We start from the raw sequence: 26,377 nt of genomic DNA, 5'->3' as shown, positions 1-26,377 counted from the left end.
AGTTTGCTCTAGGAATAAATTTTTGAAATAGGAGTACCTGAGGACACAGGTGAAGTCCTCCAAGCACACACAAAACACTACCTTCTCTACTATTACGCATTTGACCCCAATCTGTGATTAAGGCAATAGGGCTTCTAAGCCCATTTTAGAAATTAAGTCTGAATATTGCACCGTGTTAACTAGCCCATCTGATTTGGGAGATGAAGAGAAGCAGACACACATAACCTGGATACCTTCCACTGTCAACACTCAGCATTAGTTCCATATATGCCATCTTCCAATTAAGAATCTCTGCAGGCAGTAACATCCTATGACCAACTATTCTCATATTACACATCCACCCCAATATCTATCTACACAGTCCTTCTCAAGGTTCCCCAGAATAGTTATAATAAATCAATAGGCACCTGTACTGTATTTATCTTCATCATATTGTGGCTTATATTCTACCCACGTCAACTAGTAATGTAAATCAAAGCCTTCAGGAACTAATAGGTGACTAGGAATTAAAAGAAAAAAGCACCGAGAACTTGGATCATGTACAAGGGGTAACCAACAAAATGTGGTCCTCATCTGTTCAGCATGAGCAGAAGTCCAAGAGTCTGGGGATGCAGACTATTAGACAACTGAGCTTCTTAGACAAAATTGCAGATGAATGTTCAGCACCTACCAGTTCCTGCTAATATAAAACAGCTATAGTCATGAAGGAAATGCACTACCAACTTTATAAGTTTTGAAATAGAAGTTTCAAAAAAGGCTTCCCTCTTTCCAAAAAAGCTCTTACTTGACAATCAGAACTTCATCCAAGTAGAAGCCAACTTTTAAAGTGCAGAAATTGAGTTGAGGCAAACATTTCTATCAAACAAAATTTATTTGCATGTAAAACAAACATGTTATTTGAAGTACATCAAAAAACTAAAAATGGTCTATTCCTTCTCCACCTCCTCAGTCACCAGAAGCAGTATTTACACAATTGTTCACAAGAGTAAAGGACCTACCATGTACATGAAAAGAACCAATCTTAATCTCAGGTGAAGTACCTACACCTGAGATTAATAGGTTTGATTCTTTCCTATTTTCTGTTTTGTCTTTACAATACTGAAAGATGTAGGGTAATGTGAACAAATAAATGCACTTTTAGAAGTAAACATGAGAGATTTTAACACAGAAAAGGATTGTGTGATACTGGTATGTGTACTCCCAATTTTAATTGGTGGAACTATTCTTTGAATGGCTTATCTTTCTTCATTCCCTATGAAAAAAACATCACTGCTGGACAAAAAAGGTATATTGTATTAAAAGTAGAACTTTATTAACATCCTGCTTGCATAAGGTAAAAAAAACAACCACACAATTTTGGAACCTGTTAGCATGGTAGACTTTAGACTCCCATGGAACTAATATGACTTAATCCAGTTTATGCACAGAGGGCTCATAGGCCACAATAAACCTAATCTCTCCCCTCTTTCCCACATATAATTGGATGTTCAGCACTTGTGGGAAATGGAAGGCTGGTACATCATCCTCATCCCTCATATGTGCCAGGGAAAGAGCCATTATGACTGATAAGGGAATCCATTCATGAGCAAATCCTGCACCTCTCATACACTGGATCAAGGCTCGTTTTCATTCTGAAGAACCTTTTTGTATAACTCAAAAATCTACTACTGGCCAAGGTGGATGTCCACTGAAAAACAGAAAGTCTCAATTGTTTAACTTTGGGACCCAAAGAATTACCCCTCTAAAAGATCTGGTAGAATTCAAGGTTCAAGAGCCATTACCTCTTTTAATATTTTAGACACTGTCCATACCTAAGAATTGTATTACATTGCTCCTCACAGCCTTCATCTTCCAAATACTTTCAACAATTCCATTCCAATTACAGAGGATACCAGAACTATACTGTGCGTCCCATCATGAAAACACCACTCAAATGTTGCTGCTGGGATGCAGCAAGATGTCCAAAGCCTTAAACAATAAGGCTTCTCATTTTGAGTTGCACACTGTTTCTCAGAACCCAGCTTCTTCCCTAAATGAAAAGAATACTGTAAAAACCATCATAATAAAGACAACTGCTGTGGCCTGAACATACACAGGATTACATTCTGTGATGTGGCTATCGCAAAAAAACCTCTTGATCTATCAGAGACCTTGTACACACCCAAGTCGTTTGCAGTAAAATGAATTGTGTCATTTGCTCTGAATTTATGATTTGCAGTATCTTGGAAACTCAGGAAGCAGGTATACAAGTCAGGAAAACTCTGCAACATATGGTTGTGTGGGGGTACAGCTTCTCCATTAGAAGCCTCAATGCAACTTCTTCATTAGATAATCCTTGGTGGAGCAAACCTATGACATAAAAGCTCCTAAGAGTGCAAGCAGTTTGGGGTGTACAGTTAGCTATCAAAAAGTCCTGCAACCGTTGCAAACCCAGCATGGGTGGTTGTATGCCAGGGATGGGGAAGCTGTGACACTCCAGAAGTTGTTGGATTCTGACTCCTATTAGTCGCAGCCAGCAGGGCCAATGGTCATGCAAATGATGATGGGAGTTATAGGTCCGGCAACATTTGGATGGCCACAGGTTCCCCATTATTGCTGTATACTCTAGTATACCACGTGGAGTTCTGTGTGACCAGGTGCTACCCTATTCTCTTGAGCATCAGGGAATGCTCCATGTGAAGACGATACTGTAGAGAACAAGACATCAAGGTGAGGGTGATATGCATATAGTTCATGGCCTTCAATGGAACACAGCAAGGAAAATTCTAATGGCAAATCTCAATCCACTACAATACCATCTCTATCTGGTACTATGTGGTTATGGAAAAATTCTAGAATGTTTCCCTTGTATCTAGGTGGGAGTTGAAGTGCACATTCACTAAGCATATATTCTGACCACTCACACATTATAGGCTCCTTCTTAATAGGTCTGGAACCCTATATTACCTCACTGGCCTGTGAGCTGCTCCAGTATGCTGTTCCAGTGACTGCTGAAGTCATGTTAGAGGAGTCAAAGATGCAGCCACTTCACTCTGCCTAGGATTTGAGACAACTGCGAAGGGAAGTAGCTGCACTGCTGATTTCTCCCATATGACCTCAAGGTTCCTACTTTTCTGGAGTGATATGTAAAGGAGCCATGCTGCAGTGGATCTTATACCAAAGAGGAAACTGATTCCACACTCATGCCAACAAACCACACTCACCAAGGGGGAAAAGTGTCACTCCCACTTATTTTAACAGCATTCTCTCCTAGCTGGGTTTTCAACCTACTTCAAAATTAAAGGGGTTGAGAAGTCTAACAATCTACACTCACAGCACCAAACCCTCACTTTCTTCTTCCCCACTCAGTTGCCATCTTATACTACCCAGCGGTAACAGAGGAGACATGCATGGAAGCCAACAGTTTCCATGGAAGAAATCAATTTTATAATACAAAGATTAAGTGAAATGGCTGTAAAAGGTGTAACACATCTATGTCAAATACTTCACCACCTGCATAAGGGCCCAACTGGTGCTATCCACTGAACAGTTCCATTTCAGATTTTATTTTTAATAGGAGATGGCAGTCAGCACCTTGTGAACTAGGGGAGATACCAGGAACTGAACCAATTCCGCTAATTAATTTTTGGTGTAAATATCAGAGTATGAATAACAAAACCCAAACAAGCTTAAATCCTGAACACTAAAAATACGCTCCAGAATGGAAATGTTCCTAAAAAAGTGAAGTAAAAGAAATGAAATATCTGCCCAAGTTTCAATTCTATCTTGCAAGTCCACAGGCATGTAACTCTGAGACAAGTGACAGAACTACACCGAATAGCGTGGTGCATCGATTCTTTGTGGTAGAGACTCTGATTAGATGGAAGTATGCATGTGTAAGAGTCCATGTAAACTTCCAAGAGTTGAAGAATATTTTTTCTCTATGCTCCATTTGTCAAGAAGTACAGCCAAAGAAAAATGCTTGTTTTTACCTGAACCCACAAGGGTGTTGTTTGCACTCACAACTTTAAAAACATTTTTAAAACAACACTATATGAAACATTTAGCCCCAGCCCACTTCCCACCTGCCAACCTTGGCTAAATATTCTCAATTTCTTATCAGGGCAACATCCATGAGATCCTCATCTTCATCCCCAATCAAAAAATCAGGGCTAGGCCTGGATGGCCTTTCTGATGTAAGAATGGCACTGCTTGTCATAGACAAAGACTGTTCTGAAGATATAGGAGATTTAGACCAGTTCTCCGTCTTAATGCTGTGAGTTTTCTTTTTGTCTCTCTCTTTATCACGATCCCTATCCCTATCCCGGTCTTTATCTTTTACTTTCTTCTTTTCTTTTTTGTGTTTCTTATGCTTTTCCAAGCTGTATTCTGGAAGAGGCCGAATTCCATCATCAGAGCTGGGGCTGTTCTGATAGGATTTCTCTGCTATGGATGATCCCGATTCACTCTCGCTGTCAATGTTTTGCGGGGTATATGCTGGAGACTTACTGTGACTGGGAGAACAGCGCTCATGCTTTGGAGTAGACCCACTTATTAGTGGTGATCCATAGCTTTTGGAAGATGTCATCTGAGGCCTTAAGCCATCCCCACCTCCTTCCCCAGGCTTCTGCAAGGTAACTTTGGCTTTAATGCTAGGAGAGCCACCGTCATGTTTGCTGATGATAATCTTGGCCACTCCAGTGCTTCCAACATTCTTTGAATCAGATGCCTTTTTGGAAGAGTCAGAGGAGCCTCCTGAAACAGAGACTTTGGATTTCTCCTTGTCACTCCTTTCCCGCTTCCCCTGCAATTCACCTCCAGAGAGGTTGTGTTTGGAGGACATGGAGTGACTTGAGGAACTGGAACTCTGGACCATCTGTCCATCCATTGAGTCTTCCCCACCAGGGCCACTGGTGACTACACCATGCTTGAGTTTGTCAATCACAGCTGTCAAAGATGGCTTTTTGTTCCGGCTTGGGGACTTGCCTTTTGAACTCCCGTGCTGATTCTGAGATGAAGACATGGAAGAGCTGCCAGATGAGAAGGAAGATGAAGATCCCACTGAAGAATTTGAAGAAGGGGGTGGCTTCTGGGACATGGAACTGGAGGATCCCATCCCTGAAGAGGACTTCATGCTTGAACTTGATCCAGTCCCAGACATGTGTGAGCTTCCAGAACCGGAACTAATTGGGGACTTTGCTTTAGACGACGGGGGAGTACCTGGAACGGGTTTCATCGGAGAGGCCAGCTTGTCAGAACCGCCCGAGGGTCTAGAATGAGAAGGAGAAATGTTTGGTTTACTCATGGAAGGGTTCATAAGTGATGAAGGCTTCCCTTGAGGTTTGATCTTGGTACCTCCAGAGCCGCTGCTGAGGCCGTGTTTTGTGATGGGGGAGGACCCGGGCTTTCCCACTGATTGGGTGGAGCTTTTGGACTGACCTGATCCAGAGCCGCCTTGGCCCGAGTAGAGGCTGCTGCTCATCTTGGACCCAGAAGACCCATCCGACTTGCTGCTCTTTATTTTGCCCGAGGTCGATGAGGAAGACGAAGAGGACGATGATGACGATGAGGAGGAGGAAGAGGAGGAGGAGGAATGACTGTGATGACTTTTGCTGCTCAAAGAGGAGACTGAGCCGCTGCTTGTGTACTGCCCATGGGAAGGTTTGCCAACAGTCACTGTTCCCTTGGGAATCTGGATGGTGATTTTGGGTATGGGAGGAGTGGCTACCCCAGGGGGTGTTTGAGACCTGCCTGAACTTCCAGGAGATTTCGAGCCGCCTGTGCTTGCTGGTGGGGTGAAAGGCCTGGTAGACGAACTATGAGAGGGAGATTTGCCTTCTGGCTCCACCTTCCTCCGCTTCTGGACCTTTTCTTTACTCTTCCCATCGCTGGATGGGGTGCGGCTGCGTTTTCCACCCTTGCCATCCAGCCCAGGGCCCGTTAAAGAACTCCCGGATCCATTACCCTCTTTGACCCGCTTCTGCGACTTTTCCTTCCCCAAATCTCCCGTGCTCAGTAAGGGGCTCTGGCTTCCACTATGATGCTCCATGACATCAGAGACCCCCAGAGCCTTGCTGGCAGCAGTGATAATACTAAAGTCGACTGTGTCCGCTTGGCTGCTTGCCTTGAACTTACTCTCCCCTCCATCTCCCCCCAGCACTTGCACGCCCAGAGTACTTATCGTTTGTGATGCAAAGCCCTTGAAGTCATCAGCGTCTCCACTCTGGCTGCTATCATCAAAGTACTCTTCTCCAAAACCACTTTGGCTCTGGCTGTTCAGGAGGTCAGGGTTGAAATCAACTCCATCAGGGAAAAACTGATTTGAAGAGTCACTGTTTGGGCTCACAGTGGCATCGGCAATCAGGTCAGCTGGATCAGTGTAAGGGTTTTCACTGTTGTTAGACTGAAAGACATCAGGATCAAACAGGGCACTTTGGGAATGCCCTGAACTTGAGGAGTCTCTTACTGGTGTTCCAATAGGAGGGCAATCTTCACTGGTGCTTGGTAGCTTGGATGCTTCCTCTGCTATGTCAGAAAGGATATCTGTCACATCAGCACCAATGCTGTCTGAGCTGGAGAGCCGAACCATCCTCTGAATACTGGGCTGGGTATGAGGTATAGACTGTGGATACGTTGTTGGTGGAGTGCTGCACTGACTGGGAGCTGGAGTAATATGAGGGGTATCTAAAGTGTCAGTGGTCATATTGACATCAAAGATGGGATTCTGGGAGTCAACGTCCATGGAAAATAGCTCTCTCTGGAAGTCATCTTCAGTTTGATGCTTGGGTTTCTCCACCGTGACACGTGATTTTTTCTTCTTTTGCTTGTTGCCCCCTGGACCCATTTCCATCCTTGGGGAGCCAGAAGAGGAATTTTGCCTCTCAAGTGGGCTGTTTCCATACAGCGTTGAGAAATCTTGAGCTGGATTGTCCTTCAACAGGTTCATGAGCATGGGGTGGTTCTTGGTGTTGCTTGCCGGAGATGACACAGGGGGAGGGGTATGGTGTGGAGGCGTGGGACTGGAGCCAATAGTGGAGCCCACATTGCCTGTGATTTGTAGCAAGCTTGTAAGGATAGGGTTCTGGGACACTTTGCTGAAGTCTTCCCCGTGGCCCACTGAATCATGCCGTTCTTTTATACCCATGCTCATCGTGAACAAGGTGGAGATGGGTCCCCCCGGGAAAGTGTTGGTTGGGGTGGTGGTGCCACTCATTGGGTTGTTGCCGGTGGTCATGCCATAACCTGGGCTGCTGGCAGGGGGCAGGTTCTTTTTCACCATGTCTTCAACTGTCTCAGCAATGAGGGACAAAGCTGGTGTGTCTGCTTGGATTGTTTCAGCCTTTCTTCGGATGGCTCTCATGGTCACAGGTATTGACATGCATCTATAAGGCAAGGTGGAGAAAAGCTGGTTTAGTGTCATCCTTGCCAGCAGTAAGTTCCCCCATGAAGCTAAAAGCTGTACTCATTATAAACAATTATGAGCAGTGTTAGGTACACCTCTACAGAGTGAGCCTGACTTCTGTACTACTCAGGCACACTATATACAGGAATATAAACTTTTACTCTTTTTTCTAGAGGCGAATTCTCCACCACAGCAACAAAGTAGCAACTGAGGAGTAAGGAAGCCCTACTCAATTCATTAAAGTTCTCATTAATAAATAGGTGAATGTACTCTTTTTAAAAGAGAGTTCCTACTTTATCTTCTTATTCCATGAACATGACAAAATCAAAGCATGTTAAGGCTTTGCTGAACTGAAGAGCCTGTTCAAGTAAATATGGCCTAAGTAAATATGCCACATTTTGAAAATGCTAAACTGAAGAACTGGCATCGTTACAGGAGGGATGGGGGACCCGCAGTCCTCCAGATGTTGTCCTATCGGCTATGTGTGGTGGGTCTGATAGGAATTGGGAAGTCCAACATCTGGTGGTCTATAGGTTACTCACCCCTGAATTACAAAGTAAAGTACAGGACAGACAGATCTAGGCACTCCTTTCATACATGGCTATGCACATTAATGAAACCCAAATTCTGAACTTCAAATAAATCATTTCTATTCACATCAAGATGAATTTGGTTATTTTATTCATTTTACTCCTTTCTCTAAAGACTATAGAGATGGCTTGAAGGCCCAGAAGAGATAGAAAACATCATTCTTCAGATTCAGTTAACAGAAGACATAAATTCTACATGTATCATTTCAGCATACATGAAAGTGTGCACAACATATAGAGACCATCATGGGTGAAAAACACATGCCTATTTTCTAGGAGGTCACTGGGTAACCACAGCTAAATGCAAGCTGTAAAATATAAAGTGCACGCACTTTTCACAAATTGTGTACATGCTTCATATACTCTTCTTCCTACACAAAGTGTACAAAATTGCCTTATGTCACTGGTGCATGGACAAGCAGCTGTCTCAAACTTCTGCTCCTGGAGGAAAGCTCCTTATCACCAGCAGTAAAAGCAACCCACAGAAGACAGGACTGAGCCTTTTCCTTTTGATAGACAGAAGGGAACCCAAATGCCTTTAATAATTAGAAATCAGCAGCTGACCTTAAATCCAACTCTAAGTTGCAGAGAGCTTTTAATACCAAAGCACACCATCCAAGATAGCATAGTCTGAGTTGATAGGTAAGGTCTGTCAAAGTGTGGGCACGAGAAATTTTGAGAAAACCACAGAAGGATGGACTTGCTGCAGTGCCACAAATCTCCATGAGGATTATTGGACATGAAAGGTAACAGAAGTTCTAGTTACCTCTTTCTACTTTTATTTGCCATCTATTATATTTTGTTATAAATATATGTAGATAAAAGAAGGAGAAATGTAGAGATGGAAAGCAGGAGCTCCAAGTTAATTCTGGCTGAAAGGGAAGCTAGTGATTGCAGTGTGATGGAAGGCATGTGTCCCGAACATTTAAAGCAATCCGCCCCCCCCCCCCAAAACAGGAAAAGGAAAAGGTTCAGGATGCCATTGCTTTAAGGATTAGCCCAGAAACTTTCCTCCCTTGCGTAGGGTAGGCTCTCATTACTGGAAAAAAAACTGCTGTGTATGTAGACCTTTACTGCTGTCACCATTAGAGCAGAATATAAAAAGGATGGTAGGAAAATGTTACTGTAAAATTATTTTTCCCTTGGTAAAACGTTAATGTAAGTGACCTCTGAGTTACCAGGTTTATATTTAACCACTGTCTTCAAAGATCAGTTTTGATTCTGGCTTAAGCAGTATGACATACCTTTGAACAACTTTAGCAATGAAGTCATCTGTGCAGATGAGTGCATCAGAGAGCCCTTTATACAATTTGCAGTTCACATGTGTAGAATCTTGCACATCCATTACCACTGAAAGACACAGAGGCATCACAGGGAGGTCATTAAATCGAAAATGTGTCCATCTTCATTCAATGACTGTTTATACATACATATTTTTCCCCTCTTAAAACCCTCCATCCAGGAACTTACCACAAACTAGAGAGTCATTTACAGGATGCTGAAAGGACACACTGAAACAGGAATCTGACAGAGGGCAGACTTCAAACTGCAGGATGCCTGGGGAATCTGGAAAGACAAAAGAGCTTGCTAGCAAAGGCCATGAGCTTAAAAAGTCATGTTCACCCTATAGATAAAATAAGGGAAAGAGAGAAAGATGTTCATACTTTTATTTGCAGCTCAACTAAGACAGGGAAAAATAGGTCAGGAAACATCTGATGGTGCATGGGTTGGGTAACAGCTACTCTAATCTTTTCAAAGTTTATGTTTATTATGTTAGCTGCTTCAAGTTTACTCTGGAAGGAAGAGTCTTCTATTAATTTTAATAAAATAAATATTAGTTTGGTGCATTGTGGGCTTTGCCTGCTAACTGCCGTGTGAGCAGTTTGCTTTAGGGCCTGCTTTCTTTTGTTTTTTATACTCTTGCTTAGTTTCCTTACTAACTGAATGGAAATCCTGAACCTGAACTTACTGGCTATCTGGTTCATGCCTCCTTACACTATTCAGAATTTTGATATGGTCAATAAATGCAAGGGTTGAGAAGCAACAACAGTACTAAGAGTACAAGTATTAACATACATAAATGGATAGAAAAACTGATCTTCCTAGGCAAGTGAAATAAATTGGAGGAAAAGCCAAAGGAGTCAGCTGCTGTAGTAATTCAAACCTAACAACATCTGGAGAAGACTGACAAGATTATAGAGACCAATATGTTTTTAAAAATTCTTCAGGCAATGTACCATGGGTAGCACTCACCTTCTTTTAAGACTGTTCGCTTGACACAGCTGCCTATCAGAGTGTTGTAGGCCACCTGATGCCTGATCAAATTGAGGATGAGAGGAACCCGACTAGGATGGTGGAAAGCAATTTTGCTGAGCAGAGTTCCCTGAAGACTTCGTCCATCTGGCAAGGGGGCATCTTTGTTGAGGAAGTAGCAGTGCTGCTGACCTGGCAAAGCCTGTTATGGAGAGGGCACACACAACCTCACATTTACTACTTGGTAAAGTATGGATTGCCAACAAAGGTCCGTATAGTTAAAGCCATGGTTTTCCCAGTAGTGATGTATGGAAGTGAGAGCTGGACCATAAAGAAGGCTGATCGCCGAAGAATTGATGCTTTTGAATTATGGTGCTGGAGAAGACTCTTGAGAGTCCCATGGACTGCAAGAAGATCAAATGCATCCATTCTTAATGAAATCAGCCCTGAGTGCTCACTGGAAGGACAGATCGTGAAGCTGAGGCTCCAGTACTTTGGCCACCTCATGAGAAGAGAAGACTCCCTGGAGAAGACACTGATGCTGGGAAAGATGGAGGGCACAAGGAGAAGGGGGCGACAGAGGACGAGATGGTTGGATAGTGTTTTCGAGGTTACTGGCATGAGTTTGACCAAACTGCGGGAGGTAGTGGAGGACAGAGGTGCCTGGCGTGCTCTGGTCCATGGGGTCATGAAGAGTCGGACACGACTAAACGACAACAAAGTATGGATGGGTGCTACAAAATCACACATAGCCAGGAGATGAAAACCAAACTATTGTTTTTGAAGAACAAAACTGCATTATTCATTTATACGTTATTCCACCCTTTTCCAAAAAGTCCTACTAGTGGCAGTGGAAGGTGAGCAATGGCTCTAACAAAAACAAATAGATACAACAAAAGCACTGTGTGTCCACATTAAAAGAGGTAGGAACCAGTGCTATACCTTAGGCCAGGGTTTCCCAAATTTGGGTGTTTGGGGACTACAATTCCCAGCAAGCCTGACCATTGGTCCTGCTAGCTAGGGATGATGGGAGTTGTAGTCCAAAAACAACTAGAGACCCAAGTTTGGGAAACTCCGCTAGGTTGCATTTGCTTTCTTTGGGGCTCAATTATATGGCTTGCCTAGTTAATACTTAATCTTCTGGTACTGGGATGAAAATAAGATCTCATTATATACCATCTCATGCTACTTTTTCTAGACATCAGTATAAGTTTAGCAACAGCAGCATAATTACTTTGTCTTTTGAAGAGTCAGTTGAAAGTATTATCAATACATAATGCCAAAAATTCTCTTTTGCAGATCACTAATCATATCATATGAGGTTCTTAGAACAGGAATTGCCTTCATTCCTTTCAGTCCAAGGTTCAGTTTCTCTACTGCACTTCTCTCAATAATATTCTCTCTTAAAAGCAAACTTGAGTAGTGGAACATCTATCAGTTAGGAATCAAAATGGGGCCATCAAAATGGCTTTATATAGATCTCACAAGTGATCATTGGTCCAGCACACAGAGCAGGGCATACCCTAGATTTAGTCTTTTGCTGCAGGTGGAAAGGGTGGTGGTCTGGAAATAGGAGGGGTAGATTTCCCTCCCATTGTCATGGTCAGACTACTTCCTGTTGAGGTTTGGACTTGCAGTGACAACTCTCTCCTACAAGGGTGGAATGCCTATCCTCAGATGCTGATTGAATCCGATTCCTGACTGTTCTGGGTTTTCTCAGTAGATAGGGCAGGAGATCCTGCTGAGGCCCTAGTCTATACAAGCAATTAAGAAAACAACTTTCCATAATGGTTAGCTGATGGTCTTTGATTTTAAAATAAGTGTTTTCATTGTACACAGATATGGTTGCAAACAGCTTTGATTTTTTATGAGATAGCAGGATGTAAATATTTTTCTAAATAAAATAACTGGGAAAATAAAAAGGTGTCCTGGAACCAGAGCCATGGGATTCCCTGTTCCAAGAAAGCTTGAGCCTTTAACAGAAGTGCTCCAGATAAGGGGTGGAAAAACACTGCACTATTTTGTAGCAAATCCCCTGTTAATGTGTACCAGGGGTCAGCAACCTTTTTCAGCCATGTGGGGGGCCAGACTATATTTTTTTGGGGGGGGGAATGAATGAATTCCTATGCCCCCCAAATAACCCAGAGATGCATTTTAAATAAAAGCACACATTCTACTCATGTAAAAACACACAGATTCCTGAACCGTCCGCGGGCGATTGGGCAGCATCCGGCCCACGGGCCTTAGGTTGCCTACCTCTGCTGTGTACTTTACGACCACTCTTCCCTGAAGCCTCAAGATAAAGAACAATGGTGGAACTTCACCATAATTTATACTGAAGGCAACATCTAAACCTACCACAAATTCTCTAACAATGTAAAGTATTCCAGTGAGAGAACATAGATTTTCGATAGTCAGATCATATAACCTGTCTAATCATGAAAAGCTATATATAGGATCCTGTATTAAAATTACTGATATTTAGCTGAATGTGCACCTAGAATTTACCAACCTTCTCACATTCTGTGGGTGAAGGTAATTTATGAAATCCCCACCTATAACTTACCGCATAAAAGCGCATATTATGATTCAATGGTCCAGGGTCATCTTCCTTGGATAGCTCAAACTGTGTGATAAGCTCATATAAGGGGACATACGTTGGAGGGGTTTCAAACAATGGAATGCCTGAGAAAAGAAAAAAAACTATAACCACCCACCCAGAGATTTGTCCTCTCATAAAATACAAGCATTAGCTGTTACCTACAACTTGTATTTGTACTATAGGGGATCTCAATAATTTTCACTACAACTTGACATGAGAAATGCTTGTTGCAGCGTCAAATTTCTATAATCAGTTATCCAGAAACCACTTGTGCTGAATATATTCCAATGTGGATATTGAATGCTAGGAACTGTGAAATTCTTGACATGGAGCTAACATGAAAATCAGCGTGATCTTATGGAGCGCTGCACCTGGGAGAGATGGGTTCAAATACCTGAACACTAATAAATTACACTAGTAATCTTGAAAAAGAAGCAGCAGCAGGATCTTAAACAAGTGAGATAGCCCTCCCATGATCTGTGTGAAGATGAATGAGAAAAGTAGTAGCATTAAAGGCAACCTAAAAGGCCTGAGAGTAATCCAACCTCTGTGCCATGGAAGGCCACATACTGGTCCCTCCCCAATTAGGCAAATTACATGTTTTTCTGTATCTGCTTGCTCTGCGCCATTTGTTTGACTGAAAAATTAACGTCTCTAAGGATTTGGCATGGATTTAAACCAACACAAAAAACTAGTAACAAAAACAGATTGAGAAGATTAGCTTTTAAGTGGTCAGTAGGGATATGGGGAAAAGCATGAAGACATCCATGTGCTCTCATTAATACAAGACTCTGCTTAGCATTACTCTGATTTCTTGCCTTTTCCCAATTGTATCATTTGGGTTAATCAGTTCCATGATTAACATTAGACACTTTAGGTTTTTTTTAAAAAGAGGAAGACAGTCTGAAGCTGCAGGTATATGGATCTAGGCTGCAGAAATGCTGAAGAACAGGGGAGCAAATATTCATATCAACCCTACATTTAAAATGCTTTGACTGCTGCCCTCTAGGTGTCAGGTTATGGCACCAAATACATCACTGATGCTAGCAAAACTCTATCAACAGCTTATCTGAAGACATGACTGACCTGTGCAGTTCTGAAGTTTCTGAATGAAAGCCCGAGAAACTGGAATAGGCCTTGGGAACTTCAAGAAGAAGCAAGCTGGCAAATCAACACTATTGGCACTGGTGATTGAGGAGAAAGAAGGTGTCCTAAAGAAGAAAAGATTACAATAGTATTACATCTGGGTTCATGCAAATACTTTTTTTTTTAACATTAGGAAGGCTGTAAATACACTTTTATTCCAACAAGCTTTTGTTCTGAGTAACTAATTTATGCCGAAAGAAAACTAATATATGCATTGTCCATCTTGGATGACCTTATGGAATCATTCTAATTCATTATGGTAAAATAGCACCAACAAATGGTGCCTGTTTCTTACCCTTTGTTGTCCACTGGATGAGATCCCATAATGAGAGGGGCAATTGGAAGTTTGTTCATTGTCAGTGTTCCCTCAATTGTAACACATATGTTCATACCCAGGTAGCGAGGAACTGAAAGTGGAGGCAAGTGTTAACTTTTCAAACAACTGTATTAAATAAAAATAAAAATCCACTGCACAGCAACGGGTAATAAACTGGATGTTATGCATTGCTTATCAGCATTAGGCACTAAAACCCTGAAAAGAATTGATCTGGAGGGCCATAGGTTTCCTACACCTGCTTTAAGGAATAAGTACTTTAAAAATCGAGGGAGTGCCTATTTTACTCCACTTCTCTAATTTGAAAGACCATCAGGTGTGGTGCAATCAGAATAAGAGGGAAGAAGAATGGGTGCAGTGGCAGCAAGTTGGGCCAGCCATGGAAAAAACACACAAATGGGTTCAATTTGTCACTTGGCTGTTTACTACGGTATTTAGTCTTTGCAACAAGCTGCAAACTTCATGGCTGGGGGTTTAATGTACAAGGTCCACTGCAGGTCCATTAGGCTAGATAATTTTCAGGATACTCCATCATGCTTACAATCATTAACCAGAAAACCAGAGAGTACAAGCTTATGTTTCCTACTAATAACCATTGTCTCTTAAAAAAACAAAACACAAACCTACTACTACTACAGTAATCTGAACTCATTATTTAATTGCCTCACTGTTAATCAAGACATGCACCTGTCAAGAAACTTGCCTGGAGTCTAGATAAATTAGTAATCCACAGGAATGTTAATAGGACTGCTTGTTGATAAACATCAGACAGTGTTGGAATATAAGAAGCTGCCAATTCTCAACTGACTATATACTATACTATTTCAATATACAAACATTGGGGGGGAATAGCTATACTTAGAAAAACACAAATAAACCTTATACCAAAATAAAAGAAATCTGCTGCTTGGGGTTCAAAGAAAACCTTCAATATAATCCGAGGTGTGTTCAGAATGCACATTTGGAAGCAGAAAGCATATCTAGAAACATACCGTTGTTCTCATTCAGAATAATAGGAGCTCCAGTACCTTCCTCAATCAAATCATAGGGTGAAACATAATACTTCAGATTCATCAGGTGACCTGAAAGAAGAAAGCTTGTTAATGGGAAAGGGAACACAATGGGGTTGGGAAGGTCAGAAGTGATGCCTATGTGTTGATCTGGACATAAAAAATTATGTCCACCTAGCATTCTATGTAATTAGGAAGGTCACAACTCTTAGGACAAAGATCTACAAATTTTAGGGTTTGGGGGTTAATTTTTTGTACTACCCACCACCTTCTATTCTCTTTCGCATGAAGTTCCATGTATTCCCAAATCTCATTCTCTTATCTGTGAAGCAGAATCCCATCACTATGACTTACCAGCCCTGATCACTGGCTATGCTGGTTGGGACTTTTGGGAGTTGTAGACAAAACTCAGGATTGACAAGGCTGCTCTACCATAGAATAAATTCTGTCCAAACAGCTGGCTTTTTGCTTCAAAGAGTGTCTTAGTGGAACAATTCAATAAACGTGGAAGACTAAAGGTCATCAACTACATTCCTTTTCCTCTCATGGCACTTAAGATGTGGCTCAGTCTTGAGAATATGCCACCTTCATATTATGACCTTCTTACAAGGAATTCAGGGTGGCATATGTAGCATTGTTTTTATTCTTACAACAATCCCATGAGAAAAATGGCCTGCTTAGTATCTACCAAGCAACTTCATAGTAGAGTAGGGATTCCAACACCCGGAATCAACAGAGAAACCACAGTCGTATACTGGCTATGAGCAAAAAAAACCCCAACAACCCAGTAATTTATGATGTGACTCATGTATACCTAATTTACCAAACATGTATTCAGAAGCTCTGAAGGTTCTTAGTCCTGCTGGCTATATCTGGGGTTGCGAAAGAATTTTCCTTGAAGTCACTTTGGCTGCAGATTCTGAGAATATTTTGCCTTTCCTGTTAAGAGGTGGATCACTTGCATTTATGGAGCTCTTTGCTTTGCTAGCTAGCAGTCTTCCAATATGCATCTTTTCTCTGCTTATGGCATACTGGATAGGCTGAGCTCCATAAGGGGCTAATATGTGGATGGATATTTCAACTCTTTAACAAAAAAAATAGCATTGCACCATTTCACAAGTCATCTTTAAATAGAAAAAATGGGCAGTATTGTAAAATGGACTTCTGTCACAATATACAGTCGCCTACCTCCACTCCTTGGGGTGAGATAGCCAACACTGCCATGCAGAATCTTGTCCAAAGGGCTTGCATTGGTGGCTTGCCTACAAGCAGACAGAATCAAAGACATATGATAAACTGGTGCAGAATTAAGACCCAAGACTGCCACAGTATAAATCTTTTGGATTGTTATCTTAGACTGAATTTGTAACATGCCCATACTGAAATTTTAGGTTTGCAACACTAAGATTAAAAAGAGGAACCCATTTTTCCTTCTGACACTATTTTTTCTTTTTACTACCACGGTGATAGGCAGTGTATGTCACAGGACAGACAGCTGGTCTTGGATATGGGAGCCTGGGAATCCAGTACCACCTCCTCATTGGACTTTAGCAGTCACTCTTTCAACCCCAGTTCCTCAAAGACCCAAGGTAGTTTGTTGGGTTTGTTTGTTTATCTTTCAGTTTTAAGACTCTGGATTCCATAATGCTACCTTTGGAAACTTAAATAGCAATTCAAATTAAAGAAATGTAACATGCAAGCTTCTTTATTAATAAGCAACTATTTCTATAGACTGCTTTAGGGTACAGTGAGTTTGGCTGTGTTTGTTGCATTCATCTTCATGTGAGCCCTTTAAACTTGATCATAATCTGCCATATTTACAGAGGGTGGAACTGAGGCTGTTGTGGCTTATCACGGGAATAGCTAGTGGATCTGTGGTTCAAGTAAGATTTGAACTCAGTTCCTTCCAAGTTCAATGTTCTACTTCCTGAACAGTATTGCTGCCTAGGACATCAACAGGTAAATGCTGGGTTCATTCAGTAAGGCAAACTTCTCTTACCAGTACATCCCTGCCATCTTTGAAAGATCAAGCTCCAAGGACTGAAGAGCCAAGTACATTTTAGTTTTCAGTTTGCTAAGGAGAAAAAATAAAATATTATTTTTAAATTGGTACAGAAAAAGAGACAAAAAGATGCTTTGACGTGGCAATCCTATACACATTAACCTGGGAGTAGGTCTTTTTGAACTCACTGGGACTTCCTTCCAGTATACACGTATAGAACTGCACTGTGAGTCATGCAGAATTGCACTGTGAGCCAACGGGAGCACTGTCCAACCAGTAGCAGCCTTCCATGGAAGGTCGCTCAACTGTTATCATACAAGATCACAGACATGCCAAGGACTTAAGTTTCAGACTTTTTATAGCTTATGCAGTTATTTCAGCTGAACACCAGAATCTGGAAACGACAGGAAGGGAGACTGCTCTCGCACTCAGGCCCTGCTTGTGGGCTTCCCAAAGGCATCCGGTTGGCCACTGTGAGAACAATATGCTGAACTAGATGGGCCATGAGGTTCTTACATTCTTAGCTTTCCTATTAAAAAATCCCTTTTTGACAAAATGAAGACTATATTCTAAGACTGGTCGTACTTCTAAAATTTCCAATGCACACAAAGGATCCAACCTTGGCTGCACAACTCCTCTTTTAAAAAAGATGCAGATTTTAGCCCCTTTTGTGTTCTTTCTAGCGTCAGTGATACTGCAGTTCTACCTTAGTTTCCTTTCTTGAAGTTGGGAGAGATAATCAAGAGCGGTAATGCAGGAAAGGGATGGGGGTGGCACATAAAGTAAGGAGAAAAGGTAGACATACAATTGGGCAGGGTTTCAACCACTATATGCAATGCTCTTACAAATATGTAACTGCAGGTGTTGCCACATCACAGAAATTATGACTAGTGGAATGCTTACTTGTCACCAGGCAGTTTATACAGATTGACAAGACCCTTCAGGTGCTTAGAAAATTCTTCAAAATTTCTCTCTCTGGGAAAGAAAAACATATCAATTTTAGAGAATCTGGAAGAATCATACATGCCAGAGATATTTATAGTTAGATTTACCTAAGAGAGTTGGCAAAAGGAGTCAATTTCAACATTTTAGCTCCAAAAGCACATCCTACTACAGCACTCCTCCAGAAAATTCCAATATGCATGATACAATTCATAGGAAAAATAGATAGGCACCCCCCCCCCATACTGGAGGGTTGCAAGCTTCCCTTTCAGTATCCTTACTTTGAAATGTTATGGCCCAAGCTGCTTGCCTATGGTGCTGTGCCCTCTCAAGCTGTATGTAGGCTTCAGTGCTCTTTTGCTGGCTACTTGTCCTCCTGGGCCTTCTCAAAACTCTCTGAAAGGACTTTTTCCCTATGTGACTCTCATAGCCCTGAAACCACTATTCTGAAGGAGAATTTCTAAGAGAGAAATCTTTAGAACAAAACAAATTACTGTAAGGCCTAGGTGGTTGCCACAACAACCCTATTCTCCTGATAGAAGAGAAATATGACAAGTTCACCAGTGCAGTGCCTGATGATGCCTGCCAGTATCTATGGCGTCTGCCAAAGGTCTCAGAAAATACCCCTTCAAAAAGTCAAAATGCATGAGAGACTATTTGCTCTTCCCCCTCTGTTGCTATTTGCACTGGCTTGGCCTCTCCTAGACACGCATCCAGCAGCCATTTTGTGCTATACCATGCCCCTTCGGTAGCCATTTTATAACTAACATTCACAGTGCTTTCTTAAAATTCCAAATGTGCTCACTGGCTGAAAAATGTTGGTGAACCCTATGTACAGAGTGACGCCACTCCTAATTTCTTATTAAAGACTCAACCCTGCCTTCTTACTTAGGAGCAAAGGAGTTGGCCTCTCCTCAGTGTATGAGAACAGTCTTCATATAATTCCAAGGAGGAAGTAAAGACCTTCTGCTGAAATCTATGTTTTTAAAAACCCCAAATGTGCAAGTTACAGTGACTTATCCAATGCATTTCAAAGACCTTCATGGATAAATAGGGACCTTTCAAACATGAGCTTGAAGCTGTTTTACAATTCTGTTTGGAGGGCAAGACAATCAACTATTTGACAATTTGGTGGTAACAGCAAACTATGGTTTGTACTAAGGAAGAAGTAACGCAATGAATTGGAGAGCCCACGGGGAGGATGGAGGGCCTTATCATAAGGCCCATTCATATAACACCAAACCCAACTTGGTGTTGTTTGAACCAGCTCAGTGAATACAGAACATATATTGGGTCTCTGTTGCACCAGTGTCAACATACTCTTCACAAGTTGTGAGAGAGATTTGGGTCAGCTTGTACAAGGCTCAAGTCATAGCTAATTAGCCACCAAAGGCAGGAGCAACATACTACATCCTAAGGAAAACTGCATGCTTAAAAGTCTCGTTTTGGCAGGGTGGTGCTTTATAACAGGAAAAAGAGAACTGAAAAGAAACCTGATTATGGTGACCCTAAAAATTCCATATTGTCTGGATATTGGACTATTTTTTAAAGCAAGTAAATAAACATTCTGTTTCATGGTCTCTGATATGAGCTATTTATGCTGCTTTTCAAAAGGGCCAGAAACTGAAAACTGGATGAATATCCTCAGTTCATATGCACCCACTGTTCGTTGTTAAATCTAAGCAACACTGCTGCCTCACCCAGTTCTTCAATTCTTGTTCATTCTAAAATCTTCACCTCACCCTACACAATTCCTGAAAAGCACTATGGTTGAGAAAAGATCTGTACTCTATGTTCTAAAATAGCTAATATGGTGCATGAGTAAGCCACAATAAATCCAGAATGCTGTATATAAATTGTACAAGAGACATTATAGGAAATGGAGAAATGGTTGTAGCCATACAGCAGAACTGCACAGGGAGACGGTATGTAGCCAAGTAATGAAAGAGATTAGTACTCACCTTAGATGCTGCACCAGCTCTGGGCAACTCTAGAAGGGAAAATAAAAATGTGTGCTACAATTTCATTTGAAACTGTTGCAGTTATTCAGCACAATGGTGCTGGCTTAAATTGTACATGACTATAGGGAATGTCAGCTTCATGCAAGTACAAAACCCTAAAAACTTTCCTAAACAGTCCTACAGGATGTTTGGACAATGCAGAAGGCAGGTCAGAGGTATCCAGGATGATTAGAAATGACTGCAGGCATTTTGAAGGATGAGACTATAAAGTTAAAAAATGATATCAAATCTTTACACTGCTCCGACAAAGAATAAAAACTAAGTTTGGGGAGATGGCGAGAATTACAAATGGTACTAACTTGGTTAGCAAGCTGTTTGTACCACACTAGTAATAGGGCAAAGGGAGCTTTGACTTCTCTCGCTACTACTGAGGGATCCAACATTTTATTAAAGGCTGGGAAATGATAGACTCGGTTTTGAAAGAGTAGGTAGAATGTGAAAATGTGGCAGCTTGTGACTTTTTTTACAAGGCTAAGAGAACTTAAAGGGAATTGGGCTGAATAGATCACTTCCCTTCTGGAGAAGTGTAAAACTAAATGCAGGAGTAGAGATATATGGATTTTAGGAAGCTGTTAAGCTCAGGGTTGATACATACTGTAGACTGCCCTGCGCTATCAGAACAGAGTGGGCTGTAAAAACATGTTTCTACAAAAAGTAGAAGGCAGAAGTTTGGTGTGACCTTCATAGTCTACGTACCACAGGGTTTTCTCCATGATGGGCCACCTTAACATCGCACAGCTGTCCTGTAGGATCCAAATGGACTTCCACATAGAACATGTCTGAAGTTATGTAACATTCAGTGCCATTTGCACTAAGATGAGATCCAAGACTTACACACAAGGAGAGAAAAGATATTCACACATGAAAAGCTTGATCAAATACCAATCAATAGCACATCAATTAATCTGTTTGGCTGGAGGCATATATGCTGGTCTCCCTTGAAGGCTCAAAATTGATAATAATAGGCTGCATACAGGTTAGTCGCACTGAATTTATGCTGAAGCTGCAATCTTAACCTCACTTTCAGGAAGTAAGTCACATTGAGATCAATAGTTCTAAACAGCCATAGATAGGATTGTACTGTAAGTCTTGATTAACTTGTCCCTTTAATTCCTGTGAGAAATAAGTGCAACAACCAATCTTGATTCTAGTCCAATGTGTAGGGTACATACCTCTTACATTTCTCTTTCTACATAACCACCATGTGATTGCTATTTGGCAACATTCCTTTTTTATAAAAAAATATTTCAAAACCAAAAAATGGCAACATTCCTTTCCACCCATCCAGGGCAGAGATGGAACTAAACTAAAATCTAAGTCTAATTAAATCAAACATTTGATTTGCTGGACCTCTCTGTAACAAAAACTTTGGCTTCTACATTCTTAAGCGTGTAGCATAAACAATGAATAAAAATAATACAAAAAATGTGATTGGTTGTAGTCTCAATTAGCTCTTAAACATAAGATACACGAAAAGTATTAATCTTACTCAGTGGTGGGGAACCTATGGCCCTCCAGATATTGCTGGACTAAAATTCAAAACAGTTCCAGCCAGTTGGCCAATCGTCAGGGATAATGGGAGTTACTCACCCATTTTGTCTTGCAATAGACTCTAAGCGATCTGTCATGGCAGGTAGTGATGTCACTAGGAGGAAGATGAGCTTGTTTAAAGCCAAGTACATAAGCAAATTTATTCAAGTCCCAATAGGTGATATCCAACCAAGCCATACTCAGACCCACTGAAATCAATGGACAGTTGATCTGAACTGAAAGGGGGTGGAAGACATAGAGGTTTATCTTTCCATCTGCTGGGCAGCTGGAGCTTTAAGTGCCTGAGAAAGCCAGCTCACCTTCACAGCCCCTTATTAACTATGAGGTAGATGCAATGGCCAAGGCACTTCTAGTTGTCACTGAACTTGTGCCACATTCCAAAGATGCAGCCCAAAGACAAGACCCTGCCTCTTGGTCAGCAATCCTACAATTGTAATCACTTACTCCACAACTTGTGGAAATAAGAGTAAAAAATTGATCCTGAACTGCCCTCAGATGTGTACATAAGAGGCAACGTCTGTGTCTGTACTAATTTAATTAGTTACTTGATTAATTATACTTGATATCAGAAAGTGACAGAATTGCCACCTCACAGCAGTGGCTGTTTTAAAAGGTGGATAACCAGGATACTGAACTATGCGGAGATTCAACACACAGTCATCTGAGTGGGAACTTCGGGCTCACAGGAGCTTTTCGCTTACCCAGTTTCCCCATTGAAAAAAATGAGAATTACTATGGTACAGGCTGCAAGTTTTGGTAACTGGCTGAAACAGGAAAATAAACTATCTTTCTTCTTTAACCAGACACCAAGTGGTTAGCAGTGTGTGATATAACATGTGACTATACAAACAGTAGTAATTGATTCAATGAGTCTATTGAACATGAGCATTATACATGCCCAGTATGCAGCTTACCCATTACAGCAACACAGAGCCCAAGAATGCAGTTATAAACATACAAGGCCATAAGTTCCACTAAATACAGTAGGACTTCTGAGTAATCATGCAAAGGGCTGTCCAATAACCTTGAGGGTATCATAGTAATTCTTTGCACCCATCTAGTACAAACCATATAAACACCTTTATTATCCTAACGTCAATCCCTCCTAGTCTTTTTTATTTTAACCACAAACACTTATTTATGTTTCAGAAGCATCTACCAACCTTTTAATGCCTTCTGCAAAGTTTCTAAGCAGCTGACAAGATTCTGGTGACCAACAGAGTTCATTACAACTCGCTTTTCCTATGTTCAAAGGTGATGAAGAGAAAAAAATAGAGAAAGTGTTCATGCACATTCAGCAATACTGTGAAAGGAAAGCTATAACTAAAACATTGGAGCTTTCAACTGCATTCCTGAAGGCTTCCACTTTGTTTGTTCTGGAAAATCAGTTCCTATGGGTGCTGTAAATAAAAAAACCCTCCACAGATGCTGGCCTTGTGCATTATAAAGCTAGACCATTGTATGAGTCACACCAACTCAAACCAATGACAGCTCAGAATTGTTCTACTAAATAATAGCAAATAAAAATAATGATTATTCAAAAACTAGATCTTTTAACTAAAACTTTCTGTGTTCTAAGAGTTACTAGGTTTTTGATAAAAGAATCAGCAATGACAGTTTCTTTGCAATTGTGGCCCATCACTGCCAATCTTCCCATATAGTGCATAGTTGCAGAGGAATGCTAGGCACCTTCATCTAGGGAATATTCACAATTGATATGGAACAGCAGCAAAGACAGTGCTACCAGAATGGAGAGCATGTCATAGAATTCAACCCAGAATCTTCTGTATCTGCAGGGATTCTGTGAAAGATGCACACATTCTGTGAAAAATCTCCTGGCAATTTACTGTTGACAGTGTCCTCTCAAAGGAGACAATCTTGACAATCACTGTTTTATGAAAATGTGCAAGGAGATTTTATCAAGTACTCCCATCTAAAATAAGCTAAACCCTTACCATAACTTGCCGGACAAGCTTCATGGTTTCTGTCCAAGGTCTACTGTTAGGGTTAAACTTGACATGAAGCCTTTCTAGAAGGGAACTCATCTTATTCAGTTTCTCCGTTTCTATAAGAGAAATTGCAAGTCAGTGAAGCATACTATATATTTGAATTTCAGTCCAGAGATGCAGGTTCACCTTCAATTTCCCTGCATAACCCCCAGAGAACATTAACTTGAGCTATGTGACCATGAATAGACTAAAGTACCTTGCAGAATGGGACCATGGTACATGCAATCCAGAATTCTTTACAATACATGCCGTCAATATTAGGTAACCAATGAATCGCTTCTCCCCGTTGCCGCCCCTTGGTTCAAAAGGGGTCCCGGGACAGAGGGGAAGGCGCGCGTGGAGATTGCGCGGAGATTGCGGGGCTGGCAACGGGGAGAAGCGATCTTCTCCCTGCCACCCCTTGCTTCAAAAGAGGTCCGGGGACAGCGGGGAAGATGCGCTGCGCTTCCCTGCTATCCCCGGAGCTTGCGGGGCAAGCTTCGTTTTGCGAAGCAAGCCCATAGGGAAATGCGTCTTGCGAGGGGGTAAGAAAACAAAAAACTCCTTCGTCTAGCGAGTTTTTCGTCTTCCGAGGCGTTCGTCTTGCGGGGTACCACTGTATATCCAATTTAGGATGATCTTATATTGTCATATACTCAGTATATTGGTCCATCTAGGCCACTACTGTCTACTGATGGGCAGCTAAGTCTCATGTTATTTATTGGTCAGACAAAGGTCTTTCAAAGCACTGCTGATGGTCTTCTAACTGGAGATACTAGAGATCTGAGATCTTATGCACACAAAGCAAGTACTTTCTTACTCTGCTATGGTGCAGCCTTGTGTGCTCTGGTCCATGGGGTCACGAAGAGTCGGACACGACTAAATGACAACATGGTGCATCCTCACCAGAAACCTTAAAAACCTACACTTCACTCTGTGTTTTGAAAAGCAATAGATCACTCCCTCTAGCATGTCCTCCATACACATCCCTGGGTCTGCTAGCTAGTTACTGCTTGCAGACAAAAGGCCTGAAAGAACCTTTGATTTAACTAAACATGGTGGTTAGCATATGCTAAAGAAACAACATCCAGATCCTTTCTGAGGCTTAAGTCCATGAAAGCCCCTTTTTTTTCTACACAGCCCATCTCTTGCATGATGGAGGCTATCTATCTATATATATCTATATATCTATATCTATATATCTATATATATATCTATATATCTATATATCTATATATATACACACACACACACATACACACACACACACATACACAAGTTTCTAGCTGTCACAGCTGCAAAGATAGGTTTCAAATCATATTGGCAATGCCTACAGAAATAACAGAAGCCAGAAGGGAACTTATAAGTAATTCTGTAACATGCATAGGTCTGCACTCATTTCCATAAATTATTTGTATGGTGCACTCAGACTGCAGAATTCTTTTAAAACTTTGGTGTGGATTTTTGACTATTTTTTAAAAAGCGTTCTTTACAATTATCTGTGAGGCTGAGATGATTTCTCTGCTAATTACCCAGGAATTTTGCACTCTTCCCCCTCACAATTCATTTCTGAAGATGCCACCTTAATTGTTTTGGACAGTTATACCAAACCTTTAAAGTCTTCAAAGCACTTCCCATACAATCCTTATGCTTAATTTTAATTGATTTTATGATGTATGTTCTATCCATATTGCTCACTGCTTAGATTGAAGCTGCAGTATTCAAGCTGTTGCATGCTTTGAAGATACTACCGTAGGAGCAGACTCCTAGCCCCCCCCCCCCGCCCCAAGTTCACAGGCACCGCCATTCAAATGGCGTGCATGTGCTGGATCTTGTGATTGCGTTTCACCCTCACCCCCATATTTTATAATAATAATAATTTTATTCAAGTCGACACCCCTGGATGCTACATTTAAAAAAAGGGGGGCTTTTTAAAAACTCCAATCTGTACATAACTCCCGGAGAAGAATTCACAAATGAGGGCCGAGGTCTTCCCGGAAGCTCTTTCCTCCCGTCCATGGAAGGAAAGGGAGGCGACTCATGAACCTGCCCCGTAGCTCTCTTTGAACGAGGAGCTGTGAGGCCCTTCTGACCTCTTCGCCAGAGAACTTCCGATGCTTTTCCGCAGCCCAAAGGATTGGGCGGCGTTGGCGGGCGAGGGGAGGGGGGGCACCTTAATGAAATCTACAAACCGCCGCTCGGACTCCCGCCCCCCCACCTTGGTCGAAGGGGCCTGGTTTCCCTACGAAAGTCGAGCACCCTCACCCGCAGCATTTGCTAAAGGAAAGCGAGAGATCTTGACCCTCCCCCCGGTCACTCACCCTCGGCGCCCCCTTGGGCCGCCTTCATCCCTCAGGAGCGTGGTGGGGCGGGAGAGGGGCCAGGTGCCCCCCTCCGCTCTCCCTCATGTGGAGGTGGGGGGGAGAGGGCCTCTCCCGCTCCGAGGTGGAGGCGGCGAGGCCGGGGCGAGAGCAGCAGTTGGCCTGAGATGCTACCCCGCAGCAACCGCCATACCGCCGCCGGCCGCGCGAGACCAAGTCTCGCTGCTTCTCGCGGG

At 41.9% G+C, this 26,377-nt stretch overlaps 1 protein-coding gene across 2 annotated transcripts; it reads right to left on the bottom strand.

Moving 5' to 3' along the window:
* Positions 1 to 852: 852 nt before the first annotated feature.
* On the bottom strand, positions 853 to 26,377 carry MED1 (mediator complex subunit 1). 2 transcript variants are annotated; one of them, XM_053362973.1, is made up of 18 exons: positions 26,142 to 26,377; positions 23,788 to 23,897; positions 22,996 to 23,074; positions 21,872 to 21,926; positions 20,978 to 21,110; positions 20,222 to 20,250; positions 18,222 to 18,293; positions 17,316 to 17,390; positions 16,505 to 16,578; positions 15,299 to 15,388; positions 14,268 to 14,379; positions 13,913 to 14,037; positions 12,791 to 12,909; positions 10,225 to 10,426; positions 9,442 to 9,537; positions 9,216 to 9,321; positions 5,419 to 7,361; positions 5,108 to 5,249 (listed from the first exon to the last, which is right to left on the bottom strand). In XM_053362973.1, the coding sequence occupies exons 1-18, from the start codon at positions 26,167 to 26,169 to the stop codon at positions 5,212 to 5,214; spliced, it is 3,486 nt and encodes a 1,161-aa protein (XP_053218948.1). In that variant the 5' UTR covers positions 26,170 to 26,377; the 3' UTR covers positions 5,108 to 5,211. The 2 variants fall into 2 exon arrangements, with proteins under 2 accessions (XP_053218947.1, XP_053218948.1); XM_053362972.1 differs by having other exon boundaries at positions 853 to 7,361.

This window comes from Podarcis raffonei, chromosome 13 (genome assembly GCF_027172205.1).
Source record: "Podarcis raffonei isolate rPodRaf1 chromosome 13, rPodRaf1.pri, whole genome shotgun sequence".
Lineage (NCBI taxonomy): Eukaryota > Metazoa > Chordata > Lepidosauria > Squamata > Lacertidae > Podarcis > Podarcis raffonei.
The sequence above is the reverse complement of the archived record's forward strand: the minus strand, read 5'-3'. Positions and strand labels throughout refer to the sequence as shown.